Source organism: Python bivittatus, unplaced genomic scaffold, assembly GCF_059951505.1.
Source record: "Python bivittatus isolate LINGU-HERP-01145 unplaced genomic scaffold, Pbiv_v1 ctg000780_np1212, whole genome shotgun sequence".
Classification (NCBI taxonomy): Eukaryota; Metazoa; Chordata; class Lepidosauria; order Squamata; family Pythonidae; genus Python; species Python bivittatus.
Genome location: NW_028277108.1, coordinates 2,104,886 through 2,128,744, shown reverse-complemented (window position 1 = coordinate 2,128,744; position 23,859 = coordinate 2,104,886). Strand labels below are relative to the sequence as shown.

Here is a 23,859-nt window from a genome sequence, read left to right as displayed (position 1 = left end):
CAAATTCAAATGAATGAATGAATGAAAAGCTACAGGTTTATGTAAAATATAACACATCTGAATATAAGATTGTATGCAAAACAAAAATGGGCAAATTAACACTATTCATTGTAGACAGAATAGCAAAAAATGGGTTGGAGCTACAATCGATCACAAATATACCCTCCTTTTCTTAAGCTCATCCCTCATTTACAGCCTGAAAATGTGTACAGAGAAGGTTTAATGGATTTCAATGTCTCTTAAATTCAGATGGACAATGCTCCTATCTACAGTTCTGTTTCAGGAGGACCAGATCTGGAGAGGACTAAATTACTGCCCAAACTGCCTTTGTTAATTTGATATCTCAACAGTATTTGAGCAAATAGTGCAAAATAGAGATGAACAGTATAACTGGTTGAATTAATGCATACATATTATTAATGTTTAAGCCCTACCTTTTTGGATTTCTTCCATTTTATGCATGGAAGCTTGTTCCTAGTTATTGCAATTGTTTCCATTCAGTTGGTTCAATTTTTCCTTTGATCATCTAGTTTTAAATATCTAATCCTTCTTTCACTAAAGGGACTGGGATATTACTTGGGAGGAAGATTTTTTTTTCAAAAGAATCCCACTGAAATTAAAAGGGCAATTCCTTGTGTCAGATCTGGGGCTGATGTAAAGTTGTGCCTCATCAATGGAGTATGAGATTGAAGAGTTCTAGAAACTGGCCTTTCCTTGCTACACATCTTCACTAAGCTCCATTAAAATACCTTTCAGGCATTTCATGACCTCTGCTGTATGACAGGATTTCTACCAAATCCTAAAGCCCTTTAGCTTGAAAGGTTGTATGTGGCATGGCATCCTAAACATTTTAAGACGACTCTTGATTTTTGGCAGAGATGTCTACAGCAATCTAAGTATATGACTCCAATTGGAAAAAAAGAAAAGATATAAGTTCAAAATAAATATTCTTTAGCTCTTTTAACTTCCCACTGTAATAGATGTTTAACATGTTCGAACAGGTGGAACATTTTTATATACTTCTTTTATGATCTGCTAGTTTTGTAATTTATGTAATTTGTTTTATTTTTAATTACCAGCATATGTATGTATGTATGTATCTATGTATGTATATAGAAAGAGCAAGGCATAAACTGGCAATACAGTGTTCTTCATAAATATACGCACTGCAGACAAACTTTTAAAAAAGCCTTCTTTGAAACAGCCAACTCTTGATATGATCATAAGCCTGCCTGCTGATCTTATTTCTCTCATCTTTTACCAATAACTTTTTACGTGTTTTCTTATTAAGTTTCTGGTTCAGCTGCCCATTCCATTTGAACCAATGAAAAGCTATTGTTTTTACTGCAGAATGCACAAAGCCTGAGAACCACTTCATTACAAATGTCCTGGTACTCTGTACACTTAAATAATTTGATGCTGCAAATACAAAGACAATAAATAATATACAATTATATTATCCTATCACATTGGTTGAAAGTAATGCAACTGATATTCTGCCAATCCATCTCTTCAAAAGGAATGTCAAACTTAGCTGCTGGGTAGCTGAGATGGCAAAGCCTCGTATGCTTTTATGCAAAGCTTAGAGATAAGTTTAGAGATTGAAATGCTTAGTAAACATTAAATAAAATGATGTTTTAAAAACATTTGCTCATTTCTAATAGGAAAACCTGGGAACTCATTTATTGTGTCTCTGCCCAATAATGAGTTAACTCTCTGCTATTTAAAGCCTCAAAGAGCCAAGACTGAACCCTGCAGTCAGAACAGTCTCAAAAGAACAAAAGAATATGCGGGAAGACATTTGTGTGAGGAATTCCTGTAGCTGACCCCAAGTTATGTGCCCCTGCTATTTGAACCTAATTCACATCTTCAAATGCACCACTCAGCAATTTGGCTGCAAGATAAAAAGGGCATTTGTTGCTTACTTTGTGGTTTCGGATTTTCCTTCTTGTCTCTGCATTCTTTTAGTTTTTGTTTCCAAATGTGTAGATGTAAGACTAAAATCTGATTTAGATGATTCTGAATTATCACCATCCATGAGGTTTAAACTAACACTTTAAAACTTCTGAACGTGCAAGTGTCATGGTGCTGATCACCAACGTTGATATATGAAGAAGGAACCCTTTTTGGTGTCTTTTACAGCTATATATGATCATACAGAAAGCCAGTGGTGTCTTACTAAATTTAATTTTTCAGGTGCAGCCAAGCTCCTGGTAGCAGCAGAATTCCATGCAGCTGTTCACTAGAGTAGCATTTTTATGGCTTCTATATATGCCAACCCACAAATTCTTGTATCTGCCTGCCCTCAACATGATATACCCCCGAGAACTTCAGCTTGAAAAAAGATGAAAGTCTGGCTTAGAAAAGAAAAGTCAAGGCAGAAAGATATATGCAAGTTTATATACAATCACGTTTGAAACTAATTAAAACATTAAGAAAAGGTTGCAAACATTCAAAGGTATTGGCAAATTAATTCCGATCAGCAGGACGGGATGGAAACAAGAGAATACAAAAGCTCAATGTGGACACTGGTATTAGTTCACTTGAAAAATACTCTGAATTGAAGGCCATGAAAGGAGATGACGTTCTCTCTTTAGGGTTGAATATTAGTTATCAAATATTGAACCGTATTTTTTTTTCTTAACCAGCGATCAACCCCATACTTCTGGACTGCTCTATGTGTAAAGTACCTTTTGTCAAATCCAATTTGCGTGAGAAACATGTCAGAACACTTGCTGCTTAGTCCTTTTCAACAGGTAAGGCTGCCTTCCAGAGCCTTGGGGCATAATTAGCTGGGGTGGGGGTGGGGGTGGGAGGCTATTATAAAAACACAGAAGCTGATTCACTGCTGAGGCGGGGAGTTCACAGCATGCAACCTGCCAAGGCCTATTTCATGGCCAGCCATGCCTGCCTGAACATTTGTTGAGTTCCAGCCTGCTGTGATAGTGCAGTGGTGGCCAGCTCCAGCAAATGGCAGCCATTTGTATGGAAGCTTCTACATGAACTTCTGTAAGGGTCTGAAGCTGGCCTTTAATGAATGCTTACCAACACTGAAGAACACATGTCCCACGTCTACTGTCAAAGCAAGGCATGAAAGGAGCCCATTGCCAGCGACCAGAAAATGTGTTTCTTGCTTTGCAATGTAGAGAATAAGGGGGATGACCTTGACAGAAATATGCATAAGCAAAGAGGGCTAAAACATTCTTTAAATCTGGGGAAACAAGATAGTACAGTATTTGGAAGTGACTCAGGTAGGGTTTAAGAAGGAGGGGAGATAAAGCACAATCAGGCTTGCAAGATTCTGTTATTGTAGCTTATCTAAAGGAAGCATAGTTCTAGACTTCCAGTGGAATTTATTTTCTGGTCTGGTCTACCTAGTGGGGCTGATATGTCACTTTTTTCATATTGAGGATTAAGGATGTTGCAAAGTGCATCTACTCAGATTATCTACCTTCTCCCCCTCTATAGGATTGCAACCATGGTGTATCCAGAGAGAACAGAATGCCACCCACTGATCTTGAGCACATGTGCTTAGAAGTGAACGTCACTGCCATCCAAAGCAAATTTATTGGGGAAAAAGTCCCCATGAAAGAAAGGGGGCTTACTTTCAAAAATACGTATTTTAGGATAAAGCACACTGTTTTCTTTGGTAGATAACTGGGATTCATGAGGGCTGAGAAGATTTTAGCCTCAACCCAACAAAGCCTGAAAAGTTTAGCCAGCATTAAAAGAAATCCCCACCTGACCTCCAGATAACCCAAACAGGAGATTAACCCATTTCCAAGCCAAATAAGTTGTCACACTGTTAGGCCAATTGCTCCTATTGACATTTTGCATAAACATCTTGCAGAGGGTGATCAGAAAGAAGTCTTATGCCATTAACGCTTTTCCCCCTTCTTTCCTTCTTCCCTTTCTTTCCTTCTCCCTCTCTCTCTCTCTTTTAATACCTAAGCTTTCCAGAATAAAGGCCCTTCTGAATTAGCAATAACAAAAGGGTCAAAAGGTCACAAACCTCCTTTAAAGCAGGTACAAATCTAGAAAGTTTAAATTCATTGGAGAGTGCAAATTAGAACTTTTTAAAGAAGTACAAAACTCTGCACACAGCCCAGATTGCTGAAAGAACCCATCAATTCAGCTTACTCTAACTTTAATGACATGAATACTTGTATCAAAAAGTTTAGGCTACCAAAAAGTGTATTTTTTTATTATTTACTTTAAAATACCCAAACCCATTGATGCAAATCTTTTTTAAAAAACCCAAATTTCTAACCCTCAAGAAATATTGTTCTATGCACAAAACATTTAAATAATGTAGCTTTCTTCTAAAAAAAATTTTTTTAGCGTTTATGGGAAAAAATCTTTATCACTTACACAGAATGCAATGTACGCTGTATACTACACAAAAATATTTTACAATTTTGCTCACTTTATTTTGGTTTAATCAGCCATTGAAAGAGTACTCTAGAACAGTATGAAAGTTTACTATTGAGAACTGCAATATACAGGTTTGAAATTCAAATAGAATGGATTGTGACCTCTTTAGTTAAAAAAAAAAAAAAATAGCTTGTCAACTACCAAAGTAGCCTCCCTAAAAAGCACATTATGAACTATGTTCACCAGATTCCATGTCATTTACATTAAAATTATAAATTTTAACCTATGATTATGACAGCATCCAAGTTTGATTCAGAAAATCATATCAAAGAGAATTATTTTCAGGGTAGTTGTCCACAGAATTTGATAAATTACCAAATAAAAGATTAGCTCTGCCTCAAAAACTACACAACCTAAAAGCATCTAAAAATGTAACCAATGGAAAACAAGTTAAGTAAACAACTATCATTTGGTATTCAAAGTCAGTGTATCCTGTACATGTGGACCAGGTACTTTTGCATGTATATATGCGGTTAGGGATTTTTTTCCCAGCTTTGGCTCTTTTTCTTCTGAGGCTGCTGCTCTTGATGGACCTCAATCTTTGGAAAGTGCAAGCAGCTGAACAGGAAGAGTCCAGAAGAGCCTATGTCCATGGCAAATACTATGCACGACATATTACAGCCACACTAAAACAAGCTCTATGATCTATCATCATGCTTAAGCCAAAAAGAGTGTTGAAGGAGGTCCTCATTCACCAGAATGAAATGTTACAAATACACAATTATTTGGTCTTATAGCATACTTGCCTAGCTGCTATAATACAAACAAGTGTTCTATAATATCCTTGCCAGTATATTGTAACATTTCCTTCCCATCCCCAACTAACTTTATCAAGATGCGTATCTTATTACAGTACACATATTTTACTAAGAACAAGCCAGAGAGAGAAAGACGGGATATAATTCAAGAAAACATAGTCATGCATTTGAAGTAAATTAAAAATATTTGAAACCCCCTAAAGACTAACTCTTCTCTGTATGGGAAATCTCAGGATTACATCATCTGAAATTAATCCTGTTTGTATTTTATTGAAATCCTTATTAAAATCAAGGTAAATTCAGAAAACCAGTTGCTATCTGAACTGATACAGTTCTACACAGGCTAACGTTGCTAACATTTTTCTGCCTCCTGAACCATGAACCTGACAGTGTATTTACAAACTCTCAATGTAAAAGCCTACTTTGTTCTTTTCTTAGTATGACTTTCTATAGTAGTAGTAGTAGTAGTACTAGTAGTAGTAGTAGAGGAGGAGGAGGAGGAGGAGGACTTTCTATACCAACAATCCAAGAGAGATAGACAAGCCTAGGTTAGTTGGGGATGGGAAGGAAATGTTACACTGCAGGAGACAGATACATTTTCTTTGAGAAAAACAGGATACTTTATTATCACTTTTACCTTTCTTCTAAAAGAAACATAATTCAACCTATCTGTGCTATTAAAAGCAAGAAATGAAATTTTGATTGGCCTTGAGATATGAAGTGCAGTGTTCAGCTTTTGCATCCCACAAACCCAAAAAAGTAAGTCCAGTTTAAGAGTTGCAGAACCAGATTAAGCCTAAGATGATTCAGGTTCAATCAAACTTCAGTCTATTAAGCTAAGACAATGTAATTTTGGGGGATGATATGCAATCCTATTTATAAATATAGAAATATTTTTCTGAATACTAAAACTAAAGGCATATATAATTTTGAAAAATTGTGCTTATACACAAAACACAACCTTTATTTTTTATCTATCTATCTATCTATCTATCTATCTATCTATCTATCTATCTATCTATCTATCTATCTATCTATCTGCCTGCTATGAAGGAGTTATGCTAGTTTTTCTTTCAAGATATATTTTCAAAGAAATCTTTCATCAGACTTTGCAGCTCCGTTGTTCAAATTCTGTGGAGTCTTAAACTGAACAACTAACCACTGCTGAGAACATCAGCCAGTATCTAAGAAAACAAGACAATGATATTAATATATTATTTTTAATAAATGGTTCTAAAGCTGAAAATCAAGAACTTACCTAACTGCTGTAATTAGGCACAAGAAGACACCAGCATTCTGCTTTTAAGATCCCATATGTTTCAAACAGACATCTCTCAAAAAAGATATAATCTCTCACACATTTGTAAGTGTATCTAAATACATAAACTTTGGGGTTATGACAGCTGCACCACAGGGAATTGTTTGGTTCTGAAAAAAGTCAAAAGTTATTTGGGTTCTTACTAATCCTTTGCAACTTAAATTGTCCCAAAGGGCAGAATGCTTTCTTCAAATCTATCTAAACCTTTAGGAATATTCTGAGAAATGTCTGATCTTGTTACATTCATGGAATAAACCCAAATGTGCTGCTAATTCTTTAGGGATTCAAAATTAACTAAAGGCTCTTTGCACTAAAGAGAAGACTATCAGATTGTGCTCGGATGAACTAACCAGAATATTTGAATGGTACAACTTTTGCTAATCCTATTTTAGAAACAAAGATTTAAACGTTATTTTTGAAGAAAGATCCCTAGAATGGAACAAGGTGGGTAAGATTAAGTAAGAACAGTCTTATTTATTATGCTATAGCTGTTTTAAGTACAGGAACAAAGAAATGTTAAATTGTAACGCCTCCCTTCCCATCATTACAGGATAAGATGGGCCAGTAACAAAAGTACCACCGTTTTTGAGTTTACAACTTGAAAAGAAGCTCATTGGCAGACACTCAAGTCTCCAAAGGACGGGCTTCTGGCTAAATTATTTCCGAGTAACTAGTTAGCTTGTACGCAAAATCCTTTGAGACAAAAAGACACAAACTCTGTCGGAGGTAAAAGTGAGGTGCATTAGAAATAGTACATCGTGATATTTTTTATTCATTTCCCACTATTTTCAAACATAGTGCTTTCCCTGCTTAACAGACTATGTCACCTCTTTTACTTAATTGTTAATATTTTCCTTTGCTGTTAAATTTTTCTGCTGATTTCTTTCTGTTTCTTGTTAAATTTCACAATACACTTGTCATTTTAACAAAGCAGGGTTTAAAATGGTTGATTATTTAAAAAGCTTTCCCTTTACAATTCTTACTCAGAAATAAGCCTCATTTACTAGAACCCTACTGAATTAAATGGGACTTTGTCTCAGATAAATATGTACATGACTGCAGCCTTTAATTTCTAAAGGTTTAAAGCTTCTAATCTTCCTTTGAAATACCAATATTATAATACCATACAGAATGTATTTTATTCCTCCATTTATATGATACATAAAATTTACATACATATAAGATAATAACGCGATTTTCCAAAATGAAATTGTATTGTCATCAGACTGTTTTTGTTCTCCTTTTGTTTTTCAAAATACAATATGCCATTTATATCATTTAGCAATAATGTTCAAAGAGAAATAATGATATCATTTTACAGGACACTGGTAGTACAGATTAGTCACTATGGGCAGATGAAAGAAAGAAATGTGCCTGGGAGTAAAAGCCACTGGACTCCACAGAACCTAAAATATAATTTTTTATTTTATTAAATTATTTATTAATATAATAAAAGGCTATATTTCAAGCTGTATAGTTTGTCCTCTCTCACTGTCAGTAATGTTTCTAGTAGCACCAATCCCTTAAGAATTCATCACATGCTACAGAGATAGAAATACATAACTTTAAACTTAAGGAAAAGAAGAAAAAATATGGAGCAAAAGAGCATTAAATTGGAGACAACTCAACTGCCACAGCCTAAAGCCCTCATTTGCCAATCCAGAACCATAAATAAATGTTGAACATTTATTCTTGAAGTTCTTAAAACAAACCAACTGTGCTAACTTCAACTACATAAGTCATAGGACAAGCAGTACCATGTCATGTCAAAAACATTACCGGTATGTGTTCATTTTTTCCGCAACATATTTCAGTCAAATTTGCAAATTTTACAGAAGCCATTCATTGCATAGAATCTGTTCACCAGCATGCCTTAATATGCAACTGAAATTTGAACAAGAGTTTTATCTGTTGTAGAAATGTCCATATTAGTCAAAATGAGAAAGAGTTGGCAATCCTATGACCCCTGGAATGCTATCTCAGGGGAAACAGGGATTCCTCAGAAACAGGCAGCTGCCCTCCAGAAGAAAAACCCAACATCAGCTCCCCTCTGCCATCCTGCACAGCTGGCTTTTTCTGAGGTCAGAAAACCCTGATCTTGGAATGCCCCAAAAGGGGTCACAATGGGAACTAGACAGGCAGCAAGATCCAAAGCCCTCTGCCACGATCCTGATGTGGGGCAGGGGGAATTAGGTAAGCTGCTAGACTGGTCCAAACATACTCATCATTCTGAGTAATTCTTTTTTTCTTTTTTCAACCCCCACCCCAATGTTGCTCCTTTCTCACTTTATACCATGTGAAAAATGTTCTGACTTTTGTTTCAGATTGCTGCCAGTTGCAAGGTTTTTTTCATTACATTATTTCATGTCACAGTTAACTGCATTGTAGAAGACAAGTTAAACATACAGCTTTACTGAAAACTGTAAGTTTTGCTTTTAGTAGAATATTTTAGACCATATTAATCCTACAAACAGGAGCAAAACTGAAAAGGGAAAAATGGACTTTGCTTAGATATCCAAATTGATATTCTAGTGGTGTACATGAGGCCTTCCACATGTTGCTGAACTATAACTCCCAGTATGTCAATGGAAAGGATGTTGGGAGAGTCGCTGGGAGTTGAGCAGCAGATAAATGTATAATAACAATAATAATAATTCAAAACATTTGAAGCCCATAAGTTCCCTACTCCTATTCTAGAAGATTTTAAGCCTAGGGTAACCACAAAGTTTCACCACAAACTTTAGTCATTCATCACTTCTATTAGCATATTCAAGTTAAGATCATTTTTTCACCCAGGAGATGTAGCTATATATTTTAAATGTCCCCTACAATTCTAATATAAAATATGGAATTGATATTATCTAAGCTCTCTGACTGTAGAAATCCTTATCTGTATTTACCGTCCTCTATACGTCGCAACCTCTCAAAATGTGTGAAACAGCACTTCCATTTACACAGATGCCTGCTTATTTATGCATATTTTATATATAGGTCAATCTGCAAGTTGTCATTGATATTTTACCATCCAAACTAAAAGTTTATGAATTACTTTGCTTCTGTTAATTTGCCTCTGTTCCAAAAAGAGAACCATTTTGCCTTCATGATGCAGCAAATTTAATCATTCAGGCCTCCTGTGAAGTAGGAGAGAAAACACGCTGTCACACACTTCTTATGTGACTCACATTCACTTTACTAGCTACTTTGAAATATCATCTATTCTCAGCAAGTGATCATTCTTGTGTTCCTTAAAACCGTATTATTTTAACTTTCTGTTGATGGAATATATCCATAATCACTTAAAAGCCATGTTAAACCCTCATAATTAACATCTTTATTAGAGTAATTTAAACTCAAAATAAATTTAAAGTTTAATATTAGCCAAATATTAGTGGGGATCATTTTTACATCATTTGAAATTCTAGCTTGTTTTAGTGGAGCATTTCTATCCTTTCTTGATTTAGCTGAAAGTTGCTCTAATGATACAGAGCTAATTCTGTTAATTGTAAAGACCATCCTTATAAGTAAATACCAACTGTGTAGACTACCTTCCAAGATTTCTAGAAATGAAAATCACTGAAATGCAAGCCAGGACAAATTCAAATCCAAATTTTATAATGGTCAAGCAAAACAGAACATATTTGATAGAAAATCACAGGGGAAACATTTTTCAGGCAGAAGAGCAAGTACCCTATCAACACAGAGATGTGCTAAATCCCAAAGCAATGACTAATCATACATTGGTGTGATTTCTACTATACATGTGAACACTTAGCTAATAAATTCCTTAGTGTGCTTATCTACATATTCCTATTTTTATTCAACTTAGACTGAAATAGAAGAACCATAAAAAGAATAAGGCTGTAAGAGTCAATACTGGACTTTACAGAGTTGCTATAATATTTACTCATTTTAGCCACCCTAAGAGGAGAGACTTTTGTTGCTGAACACACAAGCAAGAGGTCTTAACCATAGTTTACTGCAAGGGCTTTAGCATCCAGTATGATTCAGTGGCAAATCACGTCCCAATGGGAAGCCCGTAAGCACAACATAAATGAATAGGACCCTCTGACTTGTGAATCCCCCCCAAAACTGTACTGAATGGACAGTCTGCAAAACTGAAAACAATAAACAGCTATAGCAGTGATAGAATTCCTCTTCTTGAATTTGCCTAATCTTTTTTTTAATTAGCCAAATTGATCTATTTTCAGTCTCTCGTCTATTAATCTTCATCAGAATACTTGCCTTTTCACAGCAGCCCCACACTGGATTAGCATTTTTACTGAGCTATCCCTTGCCTTGAGAAATGCAGTCCTTATCAGAGTATGTGTGAAGTCAGAATTTATTTTTCCCCTGGTCATAGTGAACCGTATTTGCCCATTTGCTACCCATTCACCTAAATTGGAAAATCCTTTTGCTTACTATAAGATATACTGAATCATTTGAGATCCTCTGCAAACATGACCCTGCTCAAATGACTGCAGAAAGCCACTTCTAATAAGACAAAACCAAAACCCATCCCTACGTGGAAAGAAAATACTATGCAAAATACCAGGTAGATTATCATCTCTATTAGGTTGGGCATGATATTATTCTGTGTACCTCCCGTGTAGGAGACCTTCTAAGAGGATCTCTGAAACAGCTGGGTAGACTTCTTGAAATAACCACCAAGCTTTTATACATGTGCTATAGTTTTTGTGGCAAAAATTACCAATCTGGGCTGCCCTCGCCTCCAGATCTTGTAAATTGTCATGAAATCACACCAAGGGACTAAGCTGTTGTTGAGATAACTGGCTTCCATTAGCAAGCATGTGATTGGCAGGACGATAAAGTTTTTTCTCTCACAGGTCAGCTACTTTTTAAAAAGAGGGCAATCCTGCTGATCCATCTTTTAGCTACAGTCTCTTGCAATGTCCCAATTCTCTTGCCTTTTAGCTTTGATAGGGTTCAAGCTTTCCCCTTTGTATCAGCCCCTACCTGTCATCAGCTCCTCTGCACCAAACAGCAAATATCAGGAGTTTGACCTCAGGGCACAGTCCGGGTGGGCAGGTAAAACCTGACCACTGGACTTACTTCCTTATCTTTCATATCCTGCAATTCATGAAACAGTATCAAATTCAAACTAAAGAACAGAAGCCTGACCTCTTATAAGAACTCTCTGAAAATGGCTCTGTTGCCTTTCTAAGTATTCTTGAAAAGAACTGTCATCTGTCCTATTAAGAGAGAAATGAATCATAAATAAAGAAGAGGGAAAGGTGCTAAATCCTTCATAAAATCTAAATATCATTGACATGAGTTAGGCGGAAAAGAAAACACAAGGGTGGGTAATTTACCTCAAATTTTGCATTCAAAAGCAGGACAAAAAAAATGAATGTAACTAATTGTCTGCAATTAATTGTTGCATAAAAACTTGGGATATACAATATATTTAAGCAATGCTTCCTGAGCCTTTGAACAAGAAATAACACTCTTACGTCACTGTGAAGAGATGAATTATCCATGTCAGTTTCTCCATATATATAATGGGGATTTTATAGTCCACTGTCTAGGACATTTGTGAAAAAATCTAGGTTAGCAAACAAAGCTTGTAGAATAACTGACTGATTAGTTGTATAAAGGAAAAAATAATAAAACAGTATTTTTTTTTAATGTGAGATAAGATTAACATATATCCCAGGTCAGGTGAACAAAGATGTTTCTATTCCTTCTGTTTCGTTTTTAGAAGTCTAGAATAACCCTATTCTAGAATAAATATTCTCTAGTATAATTTCTGTTTTAAAGATAATATTGTAACAAAATGTTACTTGTAATGCTGCTGCATGTCAACTCTGACCTCAAATACATATAAAACACATTATTAAAATTTTACCTTTTTTCCCCACTTATATCCATATAACCTCCTATAGAAATAGAGCAATGTACCAGCATATATTAAAATACTATTTTCATTAAAATGTACAGCTGTGTAAATATATTAGAATTCAACCTTATGTACTGATCATCTAATTTATGATCTTAGTATACAACTTTTTGCTCATTAGAGATTCCCCATCTGAAATGATGGAATTTTCTATAACTGAATTGCCAAGAAAAGCCTGAAACTCACTTTTGGTAAGAATGACAGAATCTCCCTTCAATAGTAACTAATAAAATTTGTTGGGAAATTAAAACAGTATTTGATTAATTGTTGGAATTCGTCATGAGAATACAAGAAATAAGATCACATGGGTTACTTTGCTGGATCAGAATAAAATTAGCTCTCAACCAAAGACAAAGTGAATGGCTACTTCTGCTGCTGCTCATCTTGTACTAATGAGTTGCAGAAATTAGTTAACCATTATGTGAAGAAGAGTTTCCTTCTTTATACTCTTTTGTCAACAGAAAATCTCAAGTTCTTTTTCAGCTCTCAGTATTAAAATTGGATAAACTTAAATATCTCTTTTATCTTTGATCATGTATTTCTGTATTTCTTCAAAAATGTGTTATCTTTGATGAAGCAATTATAAAAATACAAAATCTATTAATAATATTATTGTTATCTTTATTCAAAATACCTGAGTTACAAAGTGTTACAAAGCCCAGAGGATACCTAGAACCTGGAATCAAAGAGAAATCACCAATGCAGGAGGAACTAATAAATTAAGGAACATCTTCCCTAGTAACACAACATACATCAGGGCTAACAAAGAGCTTCCAGCTTTTCTAGTTCTATATATACTGCACCTTAATCAAGTTCTAAGACACCTGGTCATTGATGTCCTGTATTAGGTGAACAAGGGACCCAAACACTGAGAACAATCTGCTGGCAGCTCTATTTCATTGCTTTAATGGTGGGCTACCAAGTTCCTTATTCAAGTTGCAAGTACAGTGTTGGGTTTTGAGCTGTTAAACCTCAAAAGCCTTGGGCCCACCCCCCCAAATTAGCACTCCCGTATTTTAAAACTGAACTTGTAACCTCACATCTGCCGAACGAGTACAAATTAGTCCTAATTGTCTGAGAAGACATTACCTTATGCCAAGTGAATTGCAATTAAACTGAGCATATACATAAATCTGCTTTCCCTCCAATTCCAATCAACACATTTCTAACGTATTATTGCTGCAATGCATTGATATCTATCTGCTAGAAACCTGACATTATCATGTGATTTCAAAACAAACATATTTAAGCAGAAAACATGTATACAGCATATCCAAAATAATAAAAATAGAACAAGTTCAGGAAAATCATAACTATGAACATGCTCTGTCCAATCCATCTTGAGATACTGTTAACCAAATCCCAAAATATACCCTTTCTAGTTGTACAGTACTGTCACTAAACACCAAGTCTCTCTCTTTTTTCTTTTCTTTTCTTTCTTTCTTTTTTTTTTTGCAACTTTAGGCTGATCTTTACAAAACCATCCAGTTGTTGCAATGTAGCTGCTTTTCAGGAGAAAAATGTAAACAATCACCAGTGATTTTTGTCAGGTACAAATGCTACATCTATATGCAATGAAACACAAAGGTATAGAAATAATTATTTCACTGCCTGAAATGTTGCATGTTCCGGTAATCTCCAACTCTGACCTTTGTAATGTACTCAACAAGGGGCTGCCTTTGTGTCTAGCTTGGAATCATAGTAGAACACTCAGCAGCCAGATTGGTTCCTGTCCAAACTCAAAGAGACGATATTACACCTGTACTAAAACGTTATCCTGGCTGCTGATTTGTTCCTAAGGGAATTACTATGTGCTGTTGATTAATTGTATAGCCCTGCATAGTTTGGGTCCAGGCTATCTGAGAGAAGACATTCCTATTTGATCCCCCCCTATCCCCCACACCCCTGCTTATTAAGTCATCCACAGTGGTTTGCCTATGGTCACCAAGGCTCATCTCCTGGCAGCTCTGAATTGATCTTTTTTATGATCACCCCAGACAGATGGAATGCATCCCTTATTGGATTAAGGGGTCTAATCAATTTGTTAGTTTTTTTTTAAAGGACTAGGACCACAACTTTTAACCATTAAAAATAGTTAAATTTAAGGGTATGAATTGTTGTTTTAATTCTTTTTAAATATCCCAGATTTTAATTCTGATACGTTTTAAGGCTGGAATACCAAGTATGATAAGCTAAACAAAGAAACAAAAATAACATGAAATATTAAAAGATTAATAATAACAATAATAGTAACTGATACAATTAGAATTATCTGACGTCACAACATTTCATTTTCATGAAACAGCTTTGCATGGAAACACATAAACATTATAGCACTATTTAGACAATTATCAGGTCTGGGGGATAAAGCTTGAATTGACTCTAAATAACTAGTATTTGTTGAGTATTCTTCAGAAGGAACCACATTTTTAAACAACAACAACAACATCTTACTTGTCTGAGGTCAATGAATGCTAACTGCAAGGTTTCTCCATGGAATCCAGGTACAGGCTCAGAACTTGCAAACACTGTAAAGAAATAATTAGAATTTGTGAAAAAAATGTCAGAAAGAATCTAGATTTGGTACATTCTAAGATTTTTATTTTATCTCTCTCTCTTTATCTGTGCATGTGTTTAGCACATAAATTATTGTCTGAATTTCTTAGGAAAACAGTACAAATTAGAAACCCTGTTTTCACTTATTTAGATTTAAGGATTATAAATTATTAATTAATTGTTAATTATTTTTAATTCCTCATTAAGGGGAGGAATTAGCCAGATTTACACAGAATAATAAATCAGGATTCTGAAAAATCCTGATTTACTGGGAATGGGCTATATGAAGCAATGACATTTCCTTCCAGGAAGTTTCTCTCTGGAAAATTTTAAGTAAAATTATGTTCGTTTTAGAATAAGGTAACTTAGGTCATTTTTCTCCATAAAAACATATATTCATGAAGACCTTTCAAAGAAAGAATGTAGACTTTTTCTTTAAAGCAGAGTGAGAGTCCTAAAGAATTGACATTTTACTGAATAAATACTTTATTGTACTCAATGATATCTGCTAGTTGATTAATGGTATCAGCCAGCCAAAAAGCCTCCTTTTACCCCCTCCATTTCTGGAGTGCTGGGAGATCTATCAAATAGGAGATCATGGATATAAGGATGTAGAGAAGGGATGCAGCAAGAGAACAGTTACACATGGGGACTGATGGGTCTGGAAAGGATTCCGATGCAAGAGCTAACCCAGAACTCTTGCAGGATAGAATATCTAGTACCTAAACCATCTGTAACAGTTGTTCAATTTGATCTGTTGGTGGTTCGGAGGTTTAAGTAAATGTCTTCTTAGGTTAATGTTTCATAAAGGAAATATAAAGGGAATGTCAGAGGGAAAAGGCTGAGAGAGACGATTAGTAAAATAATTTAAGCAATTATAGGTAGTCTCATTTAGCGACCATTCACAGTTACTATGATAATGGAAAAGTAACTTTATGACCCATCCTCACATTTATGACCTTTGCAGGTCTGTAAAGCAAAGGAAGGCTGAAGTAAGATCATAAGCACAATTGCAGTTTCACTTAGTGACTGCTTCACTTAACAACTGAGCTGTTGGTCCCAATTGTGGTTGCTCAACCAGGACTACCTATAATACAATAATTTAAGGCATAAAATTGTAAGAGGCAGAGAGTTGGTTTTATTTCGACTCATCGCAGGCAAAATAAAGCTAACCAATTGTTCATTTAAAACACTAAGTATGATGATAGCATAGCTTTCCTAGTCCCTTTGTTTGTAGATTTTTTATCCCACCTTTATTATTTTTATAAATAACTCAAGGCAGCTAACATACCTAATACTCTTTCCTCCTCCTATTTTCCCCACAACAATAACCCTGTGAGGTGAGTTGGGCTGAGAGAGTGACTGGCTCAAAGTCACCCAGCTGGCTTTCATGCCTAAGGTGGGACTAGAACTCACCGTCTCCTGCTTTCTAGCCTGGGGCCTTCACCACGAGACCAAACTGGTTCCACCATTATCATTTGGAATTTATTCCCAATATTTAACTTAAGTGAAATCTCCTGCATACCAAGATGGTGAAAAAGCCTCATTGGGCATAGCACACTCACTTTTGAGTCCATAAATAGGATTAGGCTACTAACATCCTATTCTTGTAGCTTAAAAGAATTGTGTTAGGAATCTTGAAGGTCAAATGTGTCAACTTATAGTCAAGTGATTACATTTACTTACTTATAAAAGACTATCTAAACAAATTTTGAATGCAGAACTGGATATCAGAGAAGTATTCATTGAGGTGAATGGATCAAGTTCATAAATCCCATTACAGTATATTTAAGCAAGTATTTATTTATGTTTGGGAAGAATTCTTGAAACCCATCATCATGATTCAACAAGATGAAAACAACTGAGCAATTTCTGTCAGAGCTAATTTCCAGAGGGTTAGCTATATTTGGTTTTTTTGCTACAGAAACAGCAAAAGGGTTTGTAGTATCTAAAAGACTAAAATATATTATTCCATTAACTTTTGAGTCAAAACTACAGATTTTAATTTTTTTAAATGCATTACACTAATAATCAAAAGCAGCACTTTCCTTTTATTATAATAAATGCTCAAGCTACCAGCAGAGGGAGACAAAAGAAAATTCAATGTCAAATCAGTTTAATAAAAAATATTCCTATGAAATTCTTTGAATGTAACAAATATTTGGATATTTAACTTATTTCCATCAATTAAGAACTTTCAGTTGGCTCATTCATAGTTCTGTTAAAAATTTAGGACCATTTCTGAGACAAAGATGTTAATGAATTCAGTTAAATACCCAACATAATGTTACACTAATTTCCTAGAATCATCTGTAGATTGATCCTAAGATTTTCTGTCCTAGCAAATAAAGTTTTAGGAGGCCCCAGCAATGGCAGCAAATGATCAGAGCCAGTAATGTTTTGCAAGCCGCACAGGGGAAAAACAAAATACAGCATCACAGATATGCAGTTATTCCCTCTCAATCCAAAAAAAGAACCACAAACACTACAGGGCATCCAGATTCCACGACACTTTGAATAACTGATGTTAATCTCATGGATTTCTGGTTTCCCTTGTTTATTCATTCAAAGCATGCCTTTCATTCAGAATTGCATACTTACATTCACATTGTATGACATCTAAATTAAATTGCTGAATGGCTCCCATGCTGATCTGTTTCAAGTCACTATCCAACAGCATCTGCATCAGGGAAGTTGAGAGATGCTGGCAAGCAGACATACAAGCAGTCTGAGCTACTTTTCCCTATTAAAGAAAAGGTAACACGTTATAGAAATAAGCTGGTACCTCTTGTCACAAAGATCTCCCACTTGGCCCCCTCCCCCTGCATTTATTCAGCTCAAGACAAACAGATAAGGAATGCTTGGCTTTGTTTTACCATAATAGTTTCCCTTGGATGCCTGAGCCAACATCCAAGAATTTTCAAATAGACAAAAAATGGGTAAGATTTTTTTTGGGGGGTTCTTTATTCCTGTAAACAAATTTAGGGGAGAAAAAAGTCTTGATGTTTACAGGATATTAATACAAATGTCCCTGAAAGCTATACATTCTCTGCCGAAACATTCAGTTGCTTCCCTCACTATCCAAGAATCTTTTCTGTATAAGTGGGAAAATTCTAAATATTAAATATTTCCCAACTTGCATGGCGCTCTCCATTGTTCAAAATATATGTAGCTGTCCAAAGACACATTTCACACTAACAGTTTAAGTCCCATCGCCTAGTAGCTAATAAAAGGAGATCAGAACTAGTTGTTGGAAGTTAATATAATTTTTTGGTGTGTGCATATTTCCAGGAAAGAAGTCCCATTCATTTTAGTGAACTTATGTTTTAGTAACTGACCAATTCATAGCCATGTGTGAATTCAGATTTAAGCTAAAGAATCACTTAGTGTTCCAGCTATTAGCAAACATTGCACTTTGCTAATTAACATGGGCTGCTTTTTATTTTAAAATTAATGTATTATAAAATGTTTAAAGAAAAGCTTTTTCTTTACTACAACAACAATAAATTGTATTCATCAGTCATCTGACCATATAATCCATGAATTTAAGTACTGTAGTATTGAACAGTGCAAAACCTTGTGCATGTTTACTTAACAGTAAATTGCGCTGCCATCCTATACACACTTATTTGGGAATAAGCAGCACAGGATATTTGCATATTTATTTATATTGCAAAGTGCACACATACAAGATTGTGCTCTTGGATTGTTTTAGTTCGGAATGAATGCCATATCATGTCAATTGCATGGAGATGACACTGGCAGATCTCAAAAAGGCAAGAAGGGTCAGACCCAATAATTGGATGAGAGATCATCAGGAAATACCAGGGCTACACTAGACTGGGAAGTTGAGCATACCACTTCAGTATTGCTGTCGAGAAAGCTACAGGGACAGTCCATGTAGTCATCAGGAATCAAGCATGATTCAAAGACTAGTCTATTTATTTTATCTTGTGATATGAAGCTTCAAGAGGAAAAATGGCATGATGTAGAAGACAATAAATTCAAGGGTATTTCTGGATATAGTACTTTATAGTATAGTATAAATGCTATGTCAAAGCACATTTTGCAACTTTTCTGCCTTTTTTTTAAATACATGTTTTTGTGGAAAGAGGAAAGTTGAAAGAAGTAATTTGAAATGGAAGAATTTCCACAAATGAGAAAGGATAATGGCATAATCAGAGTCTCCTTATTCGTGAAAACAATATACGAAAATGAATGACCATTTTCACTGCGAACCAATTTAGCATTTATCTGTTCCCAACTATATCAAAATATAAAAAGGATACCTTTGGGAAATTCTACTTATTTTGTTCCTTGGTATTTATTTGTGGGCAATATACAGTATCATCTAACCCATAATGGATGTGCACACTTCAAAAATTATTTGAAAAAGTGTGCAGACATTGTAGTTCTCTGCTCTTCATTAATATAGTCCAGCCTTTTTCTGGCTTCCACACAAGCCTTCCAGAACATACAGCTGCTTAAAGAGTTTAATGAGTGTCATCTTGTTTTTCAGACTCCTGTCAAAGCCTGAAGAAAGTTGGGTTCTTTTAATGAATACCAGAAGTCATGCAAGTTCCAAAGTACTTCTTCCAAATCATGTTTGAAGCATGTACCTACTATAATCTAGGTTTCTTAAATGTTCAACGGACTCTACAGACCTCTTCTAAGGTGTTTTTTGCTGGCCATTCAAACATCAAAATATTTTCTAAAACTGAACATGTGACTGAAACAAATCAACTACCGAAAGCCAGCTATCAACCAAACATATAAAAAGTGAATACACACTCAGCATGCTTAAACAGCTGCCAAAGTCACTTGTAATTACACTAGCAGACATGCAGTTCTATTCCCCAAATGGAACAGTATCAATATGAATGAGAAAAGAGTCTAGAAGCGGAGGGAGGGAAGGGAAGACAAGGGAAGAATCGATGGGCTTAACTGAATTATGAGATAACAGATTTAAGATACAAAATGGAAGTCTCATTTTGATTTAATAAAACAGCTGCACGTTTTGATAAAATGCAGGGCTCTGTGAAATTAGCCCGTTTATGTTACAGATTGGCTCTGATGCCTTTGTAATATAGAGAGTAAAATATTGCCCCTCCCCAAATTAGCAACCAATTAAATCCTATTTAACATTTTATTACCATATATTGGTGTACCATATTCCATTCCCTGTTTGTCTTCAAACCTAGGCATTCAGTGGTTTCAAATCAATGTATTAACAGTAGTGGAGCACAAGGTAATGATTCCAATGCATGACACAAGAGACATTACATGGCTTTTTTTAAAGCCGAATTTCATAAATGTACATTAAGTGCATGTTATAATGATAGACAAATGCTAACACCTAAGTAAAGAAGCAACAGAATTGCTTTCAACTATGCACTCCGACTACAGGCTTATTGCTGTCATGGCATTACAAAAACACATGCACAAGGGAAAAGGTTTGCGTTATCTCTATTTGAGATAACTATAGGCTTTTGTTTTGGCAAAAATAAAGAAGTAAGCCTAGAAGTTTAACCATTAAGTTAGAAGACTGCTCAATATACTAGAAACTCTGTGTATGTGTGTGTGTGTGTGTGTGTTTGTGTGTATACACACAAATACACTAACACATAAAGATACACATGTTGCAAAATATAGCTCTTCCAAGTTGAAAATATACCAAACTGATAAAGAAATAATTTCTTTATGAAAGATATTAATCCAAATTCATGTTGAACAATTTAGCTCTTCATACTTCATTGCTCAGGCTTATCAAAGCATTTTTTGTCTGAAAGAAATTGAAAGCAAACTTGCTTTATATAACACATGTATAAATCCATTAACATAATATTGTTTCAATTATTATTCAATTGCTTTCCAAATTATCCATAATAATGAATACTAAATTTATTGGTGTTGTTTCCTCAACACCAATTATGTTTTATAAAGACTACTATTATCTCATCACTTCTAACATCCTTGCATTATTTGTCAGTCCCAACTATCTCTACATTTTATTCTATCTTTGCAAAGCACAAGAAATAAAGCTTTTGTTACATAAAAATAACACCTGCTAGAAGACATAGCACTTATATTTCCCCCATTCTTCACATCTGCTGAAGTCCATGTTGGTAAAAAGAGAAAATCCTTGGACAAACTTCTTATATTTCAAAGCCACTTGTAAAAGAGAATCTGCTGACATGTTAAATCTTTTCTGTACTACCCAAAAGCTTTTCTCTTAGGAACAATTGCTGTAAAGAAACATTTGGCCCTTAGGAAATTCCCAAAGGGTCAGCCATATGCATCCTTCCATGGCACCTTCATGGTGCTGCTTTCTAGGCCTACGCTAGATGTCTCAAAAGCAGCTTTCATCATTCAGTAGGATGTCAGTCAATATGATTTATGGACTGCATTCAACAAAGTCAGAGCATATAGAATGAGAAATATGACTACAATCTCCTAATTTGTTTTGTATTGAGCCACTTAAGAGTCAAAGAGCTGATGTCAGACTGAGACCAGCAACACAATTAACTAGCCGGTGACAGATTCATCTATCCTCCCTGCCAGGCTGTGCCAATCAAGGACAGCATGAAACGACATTTGGAAGAATCAGTAAGAAACTCCTTTCTCTAAGTAGGCTATGTGGGCTTCTGATTGACAGTTTTTGAATATAGCTCGCAGAGCGCCACCACCCTTTATCCAATAGCTCCTCGGTGCAAGCTGTGAAATAAGGCTTTTACTGCCAATCATAGGAACAATAAAACACAATCCACAATCCCCAAGCAAACAGCGAACAACAAGACTTGTCTGTTAGCTCTGACAGTCTAGCTTCATTGTTAATTTAACAATATTACATCACACATTAAGGAGAAGCTTCTTTCAATGTCTTAAATTCAAAAGACAATTACAATTCGTACATTTAAGTGTGTATCTTAAAATGAGTATTCTTGTGATGGAAAGAATTAAAACTTAGTTTGATCAACGATAACTAAATTTCATCTTCCCTAATAATAATAAAATATGTTTGCCACTGTGCTGGACAATTACTGATAAACACAGATTAGTTCAAAAAGTATGCTGAAGTATTTACTCTATTCTCCTATACAAAACAAGGTTTAATAAACACCCAAAATTGATTGGTTGAGTAAAAATAACTAGGATGTATTTATATGAGTGTATAATAAGGAGATATATAGGCAGGCTTTTAGATGCATGATCTTTTGGACAAAGGACAGATTTCACTGAGAACAGCTTGTGAATACACATTATTCATCTAAAGCAATCCTGAAAAGGCTTAGTTTACACACACTGAACCTACTTTATTCCCCCAAAATCTAATTTTTCCAAACACATTTTAATATTGTATTTAAGGAAACAAATCTCCAGAATATTTGAAGTCTTTTAGAATCATTCCAAACCACATAAGAATCAGCTTGAACCAGAGCTGATGACTGAATGCGCTGCTATAATTACAAACTCTTAAATTAAAGCATCTGTGGATGTTTCTTTCTGAGGATCTCCAATGTAAAGGTAAATGTATACCACAAAATACTTAGCAGAGCCAACACAAGCCAAATGGGTCACAAGCACTGATAACAACTTTGAAATAGAAGACCAATCAGTTTATGCAAATCAGGTTGGTTTTAAAGTCTAGACTAAGAAATAGGTAAATGAACAATTCTGGGGATTTATTTCTATCTCCAGCATACTGACTTCTTTTACAGTATTGGTCAAATTGTTGAATTTCTTGGTGATCGGATAACAGTATTTTTCTATACTATCTTGTAGGGTGCACATGGGGAACAAGCTGCTTTTAGAGAAGGTCTGATACACAACCAAGCCACAAAATAAATGACCATATATTGGAAATACACACACACACACACACACACACACACATCAGAGTTAAATTATGTACCATCTGGGATGAACATATGGATAAGTCAAAGAGTGCAAAATGCAGTGACCCACATATGTATATAAAAAAAACTGGTATCATCATATAACACCAATGTTGCAGAATGTTGTTTGCCAGTTTGTTCTCAGGGTGCAATTCAAGGTGCTGGTGATCATCTTTAAAGTTCTACATGGTTTGAGGCCTGGTCACCTTGAAGACCACTTGATCCAAAATGTACCTGTAGAGAATACTTGGTAAGAGTCCCTGCCCTGCATGAAATATGATGAGAGGGGGCTCAGAGATGAGCATTCCCTGCGGAAGATCCCTCCTATGGAATGTCCTTCCACCAGACATAAGAAGTACAACCTCACTCCTAGCATTCACAAAGTTTTTAAAAACACGGCTTTTTAAATGCGCATTTGGGGACTGAAGCAAGAACGGGAGATGTACCAGAATTGGGATGAATCTGGCTGCTTGGTTTTTATTCTGATGATTATTGCATACCAAATATATGTTGATAGTATTTATTTGATAATTTTAATATATTGCATGATGCTTTGCTGGAAGCCACTTTGAGTCACCAGATTCAAGCAGCAATAGAAGCATTTGTAATAAATTAATATTCAGCAAATTAAGGTTAGTAAATAAAAGCTTAAGAAAAATGTGAAGGCAGCCATGGTCAATCCTGTGCATTAGTTTTACATAATCAGGTGCTCTGCAATTTGCTTGGCTATAGTGCCCAGCGTGGATGTGTATGGAGGGAAAGCCACTGACCAGTACATTTGGAACACACTCAATTGAGAAGGCTGCTTTGTATGATTAAAAATTCACTGAAACTAATTTATTGGGCAACTCTTAATAAAACTGTTAAGAAATTTTAAAAAACCTTGCAGAATCACCAGAAGTTATATATGACTGAGTTGGGGGCCTTTTCTTTCCTCAAATTCATCTCCTCACTGCATCCATCTTGTTATACAAATGCACC

At 35.2% G+C, this 23,859-nt stretch overlaps 1 protein-coding gene across 4 annotated transcripts in view; it reads right to left on the bottom strand.

Annotated features, from left to right (window-relative positions):
• The window catches only part of EXOC6 (exocyst complex component 6), a 101,007-nt gene that overhangs the window by 13,921 nt on the left and 63,227 nt on the right, over positions 1–23,859 (bottom strand). For all 4 annotated transcript variants that reach the window (XM_007429955.3, XM_007429958.3, XM_088129003.1 and 1 more), the window contains 2 exons: positions 17,585–17,726; positions 14,882–14,955 (listed from right to left, as the gene is read on the bottom strand). In XM_007429955.3, the coding sequence (XP_007430017.2) occupies positions 14,882–14,955; positions 17,585–17,726 (216 nt within the window). The remainder of the gene's footprint in view (positions 1–14,881; positions 14,956–17,584; positions 17,727–23,859) is intronic.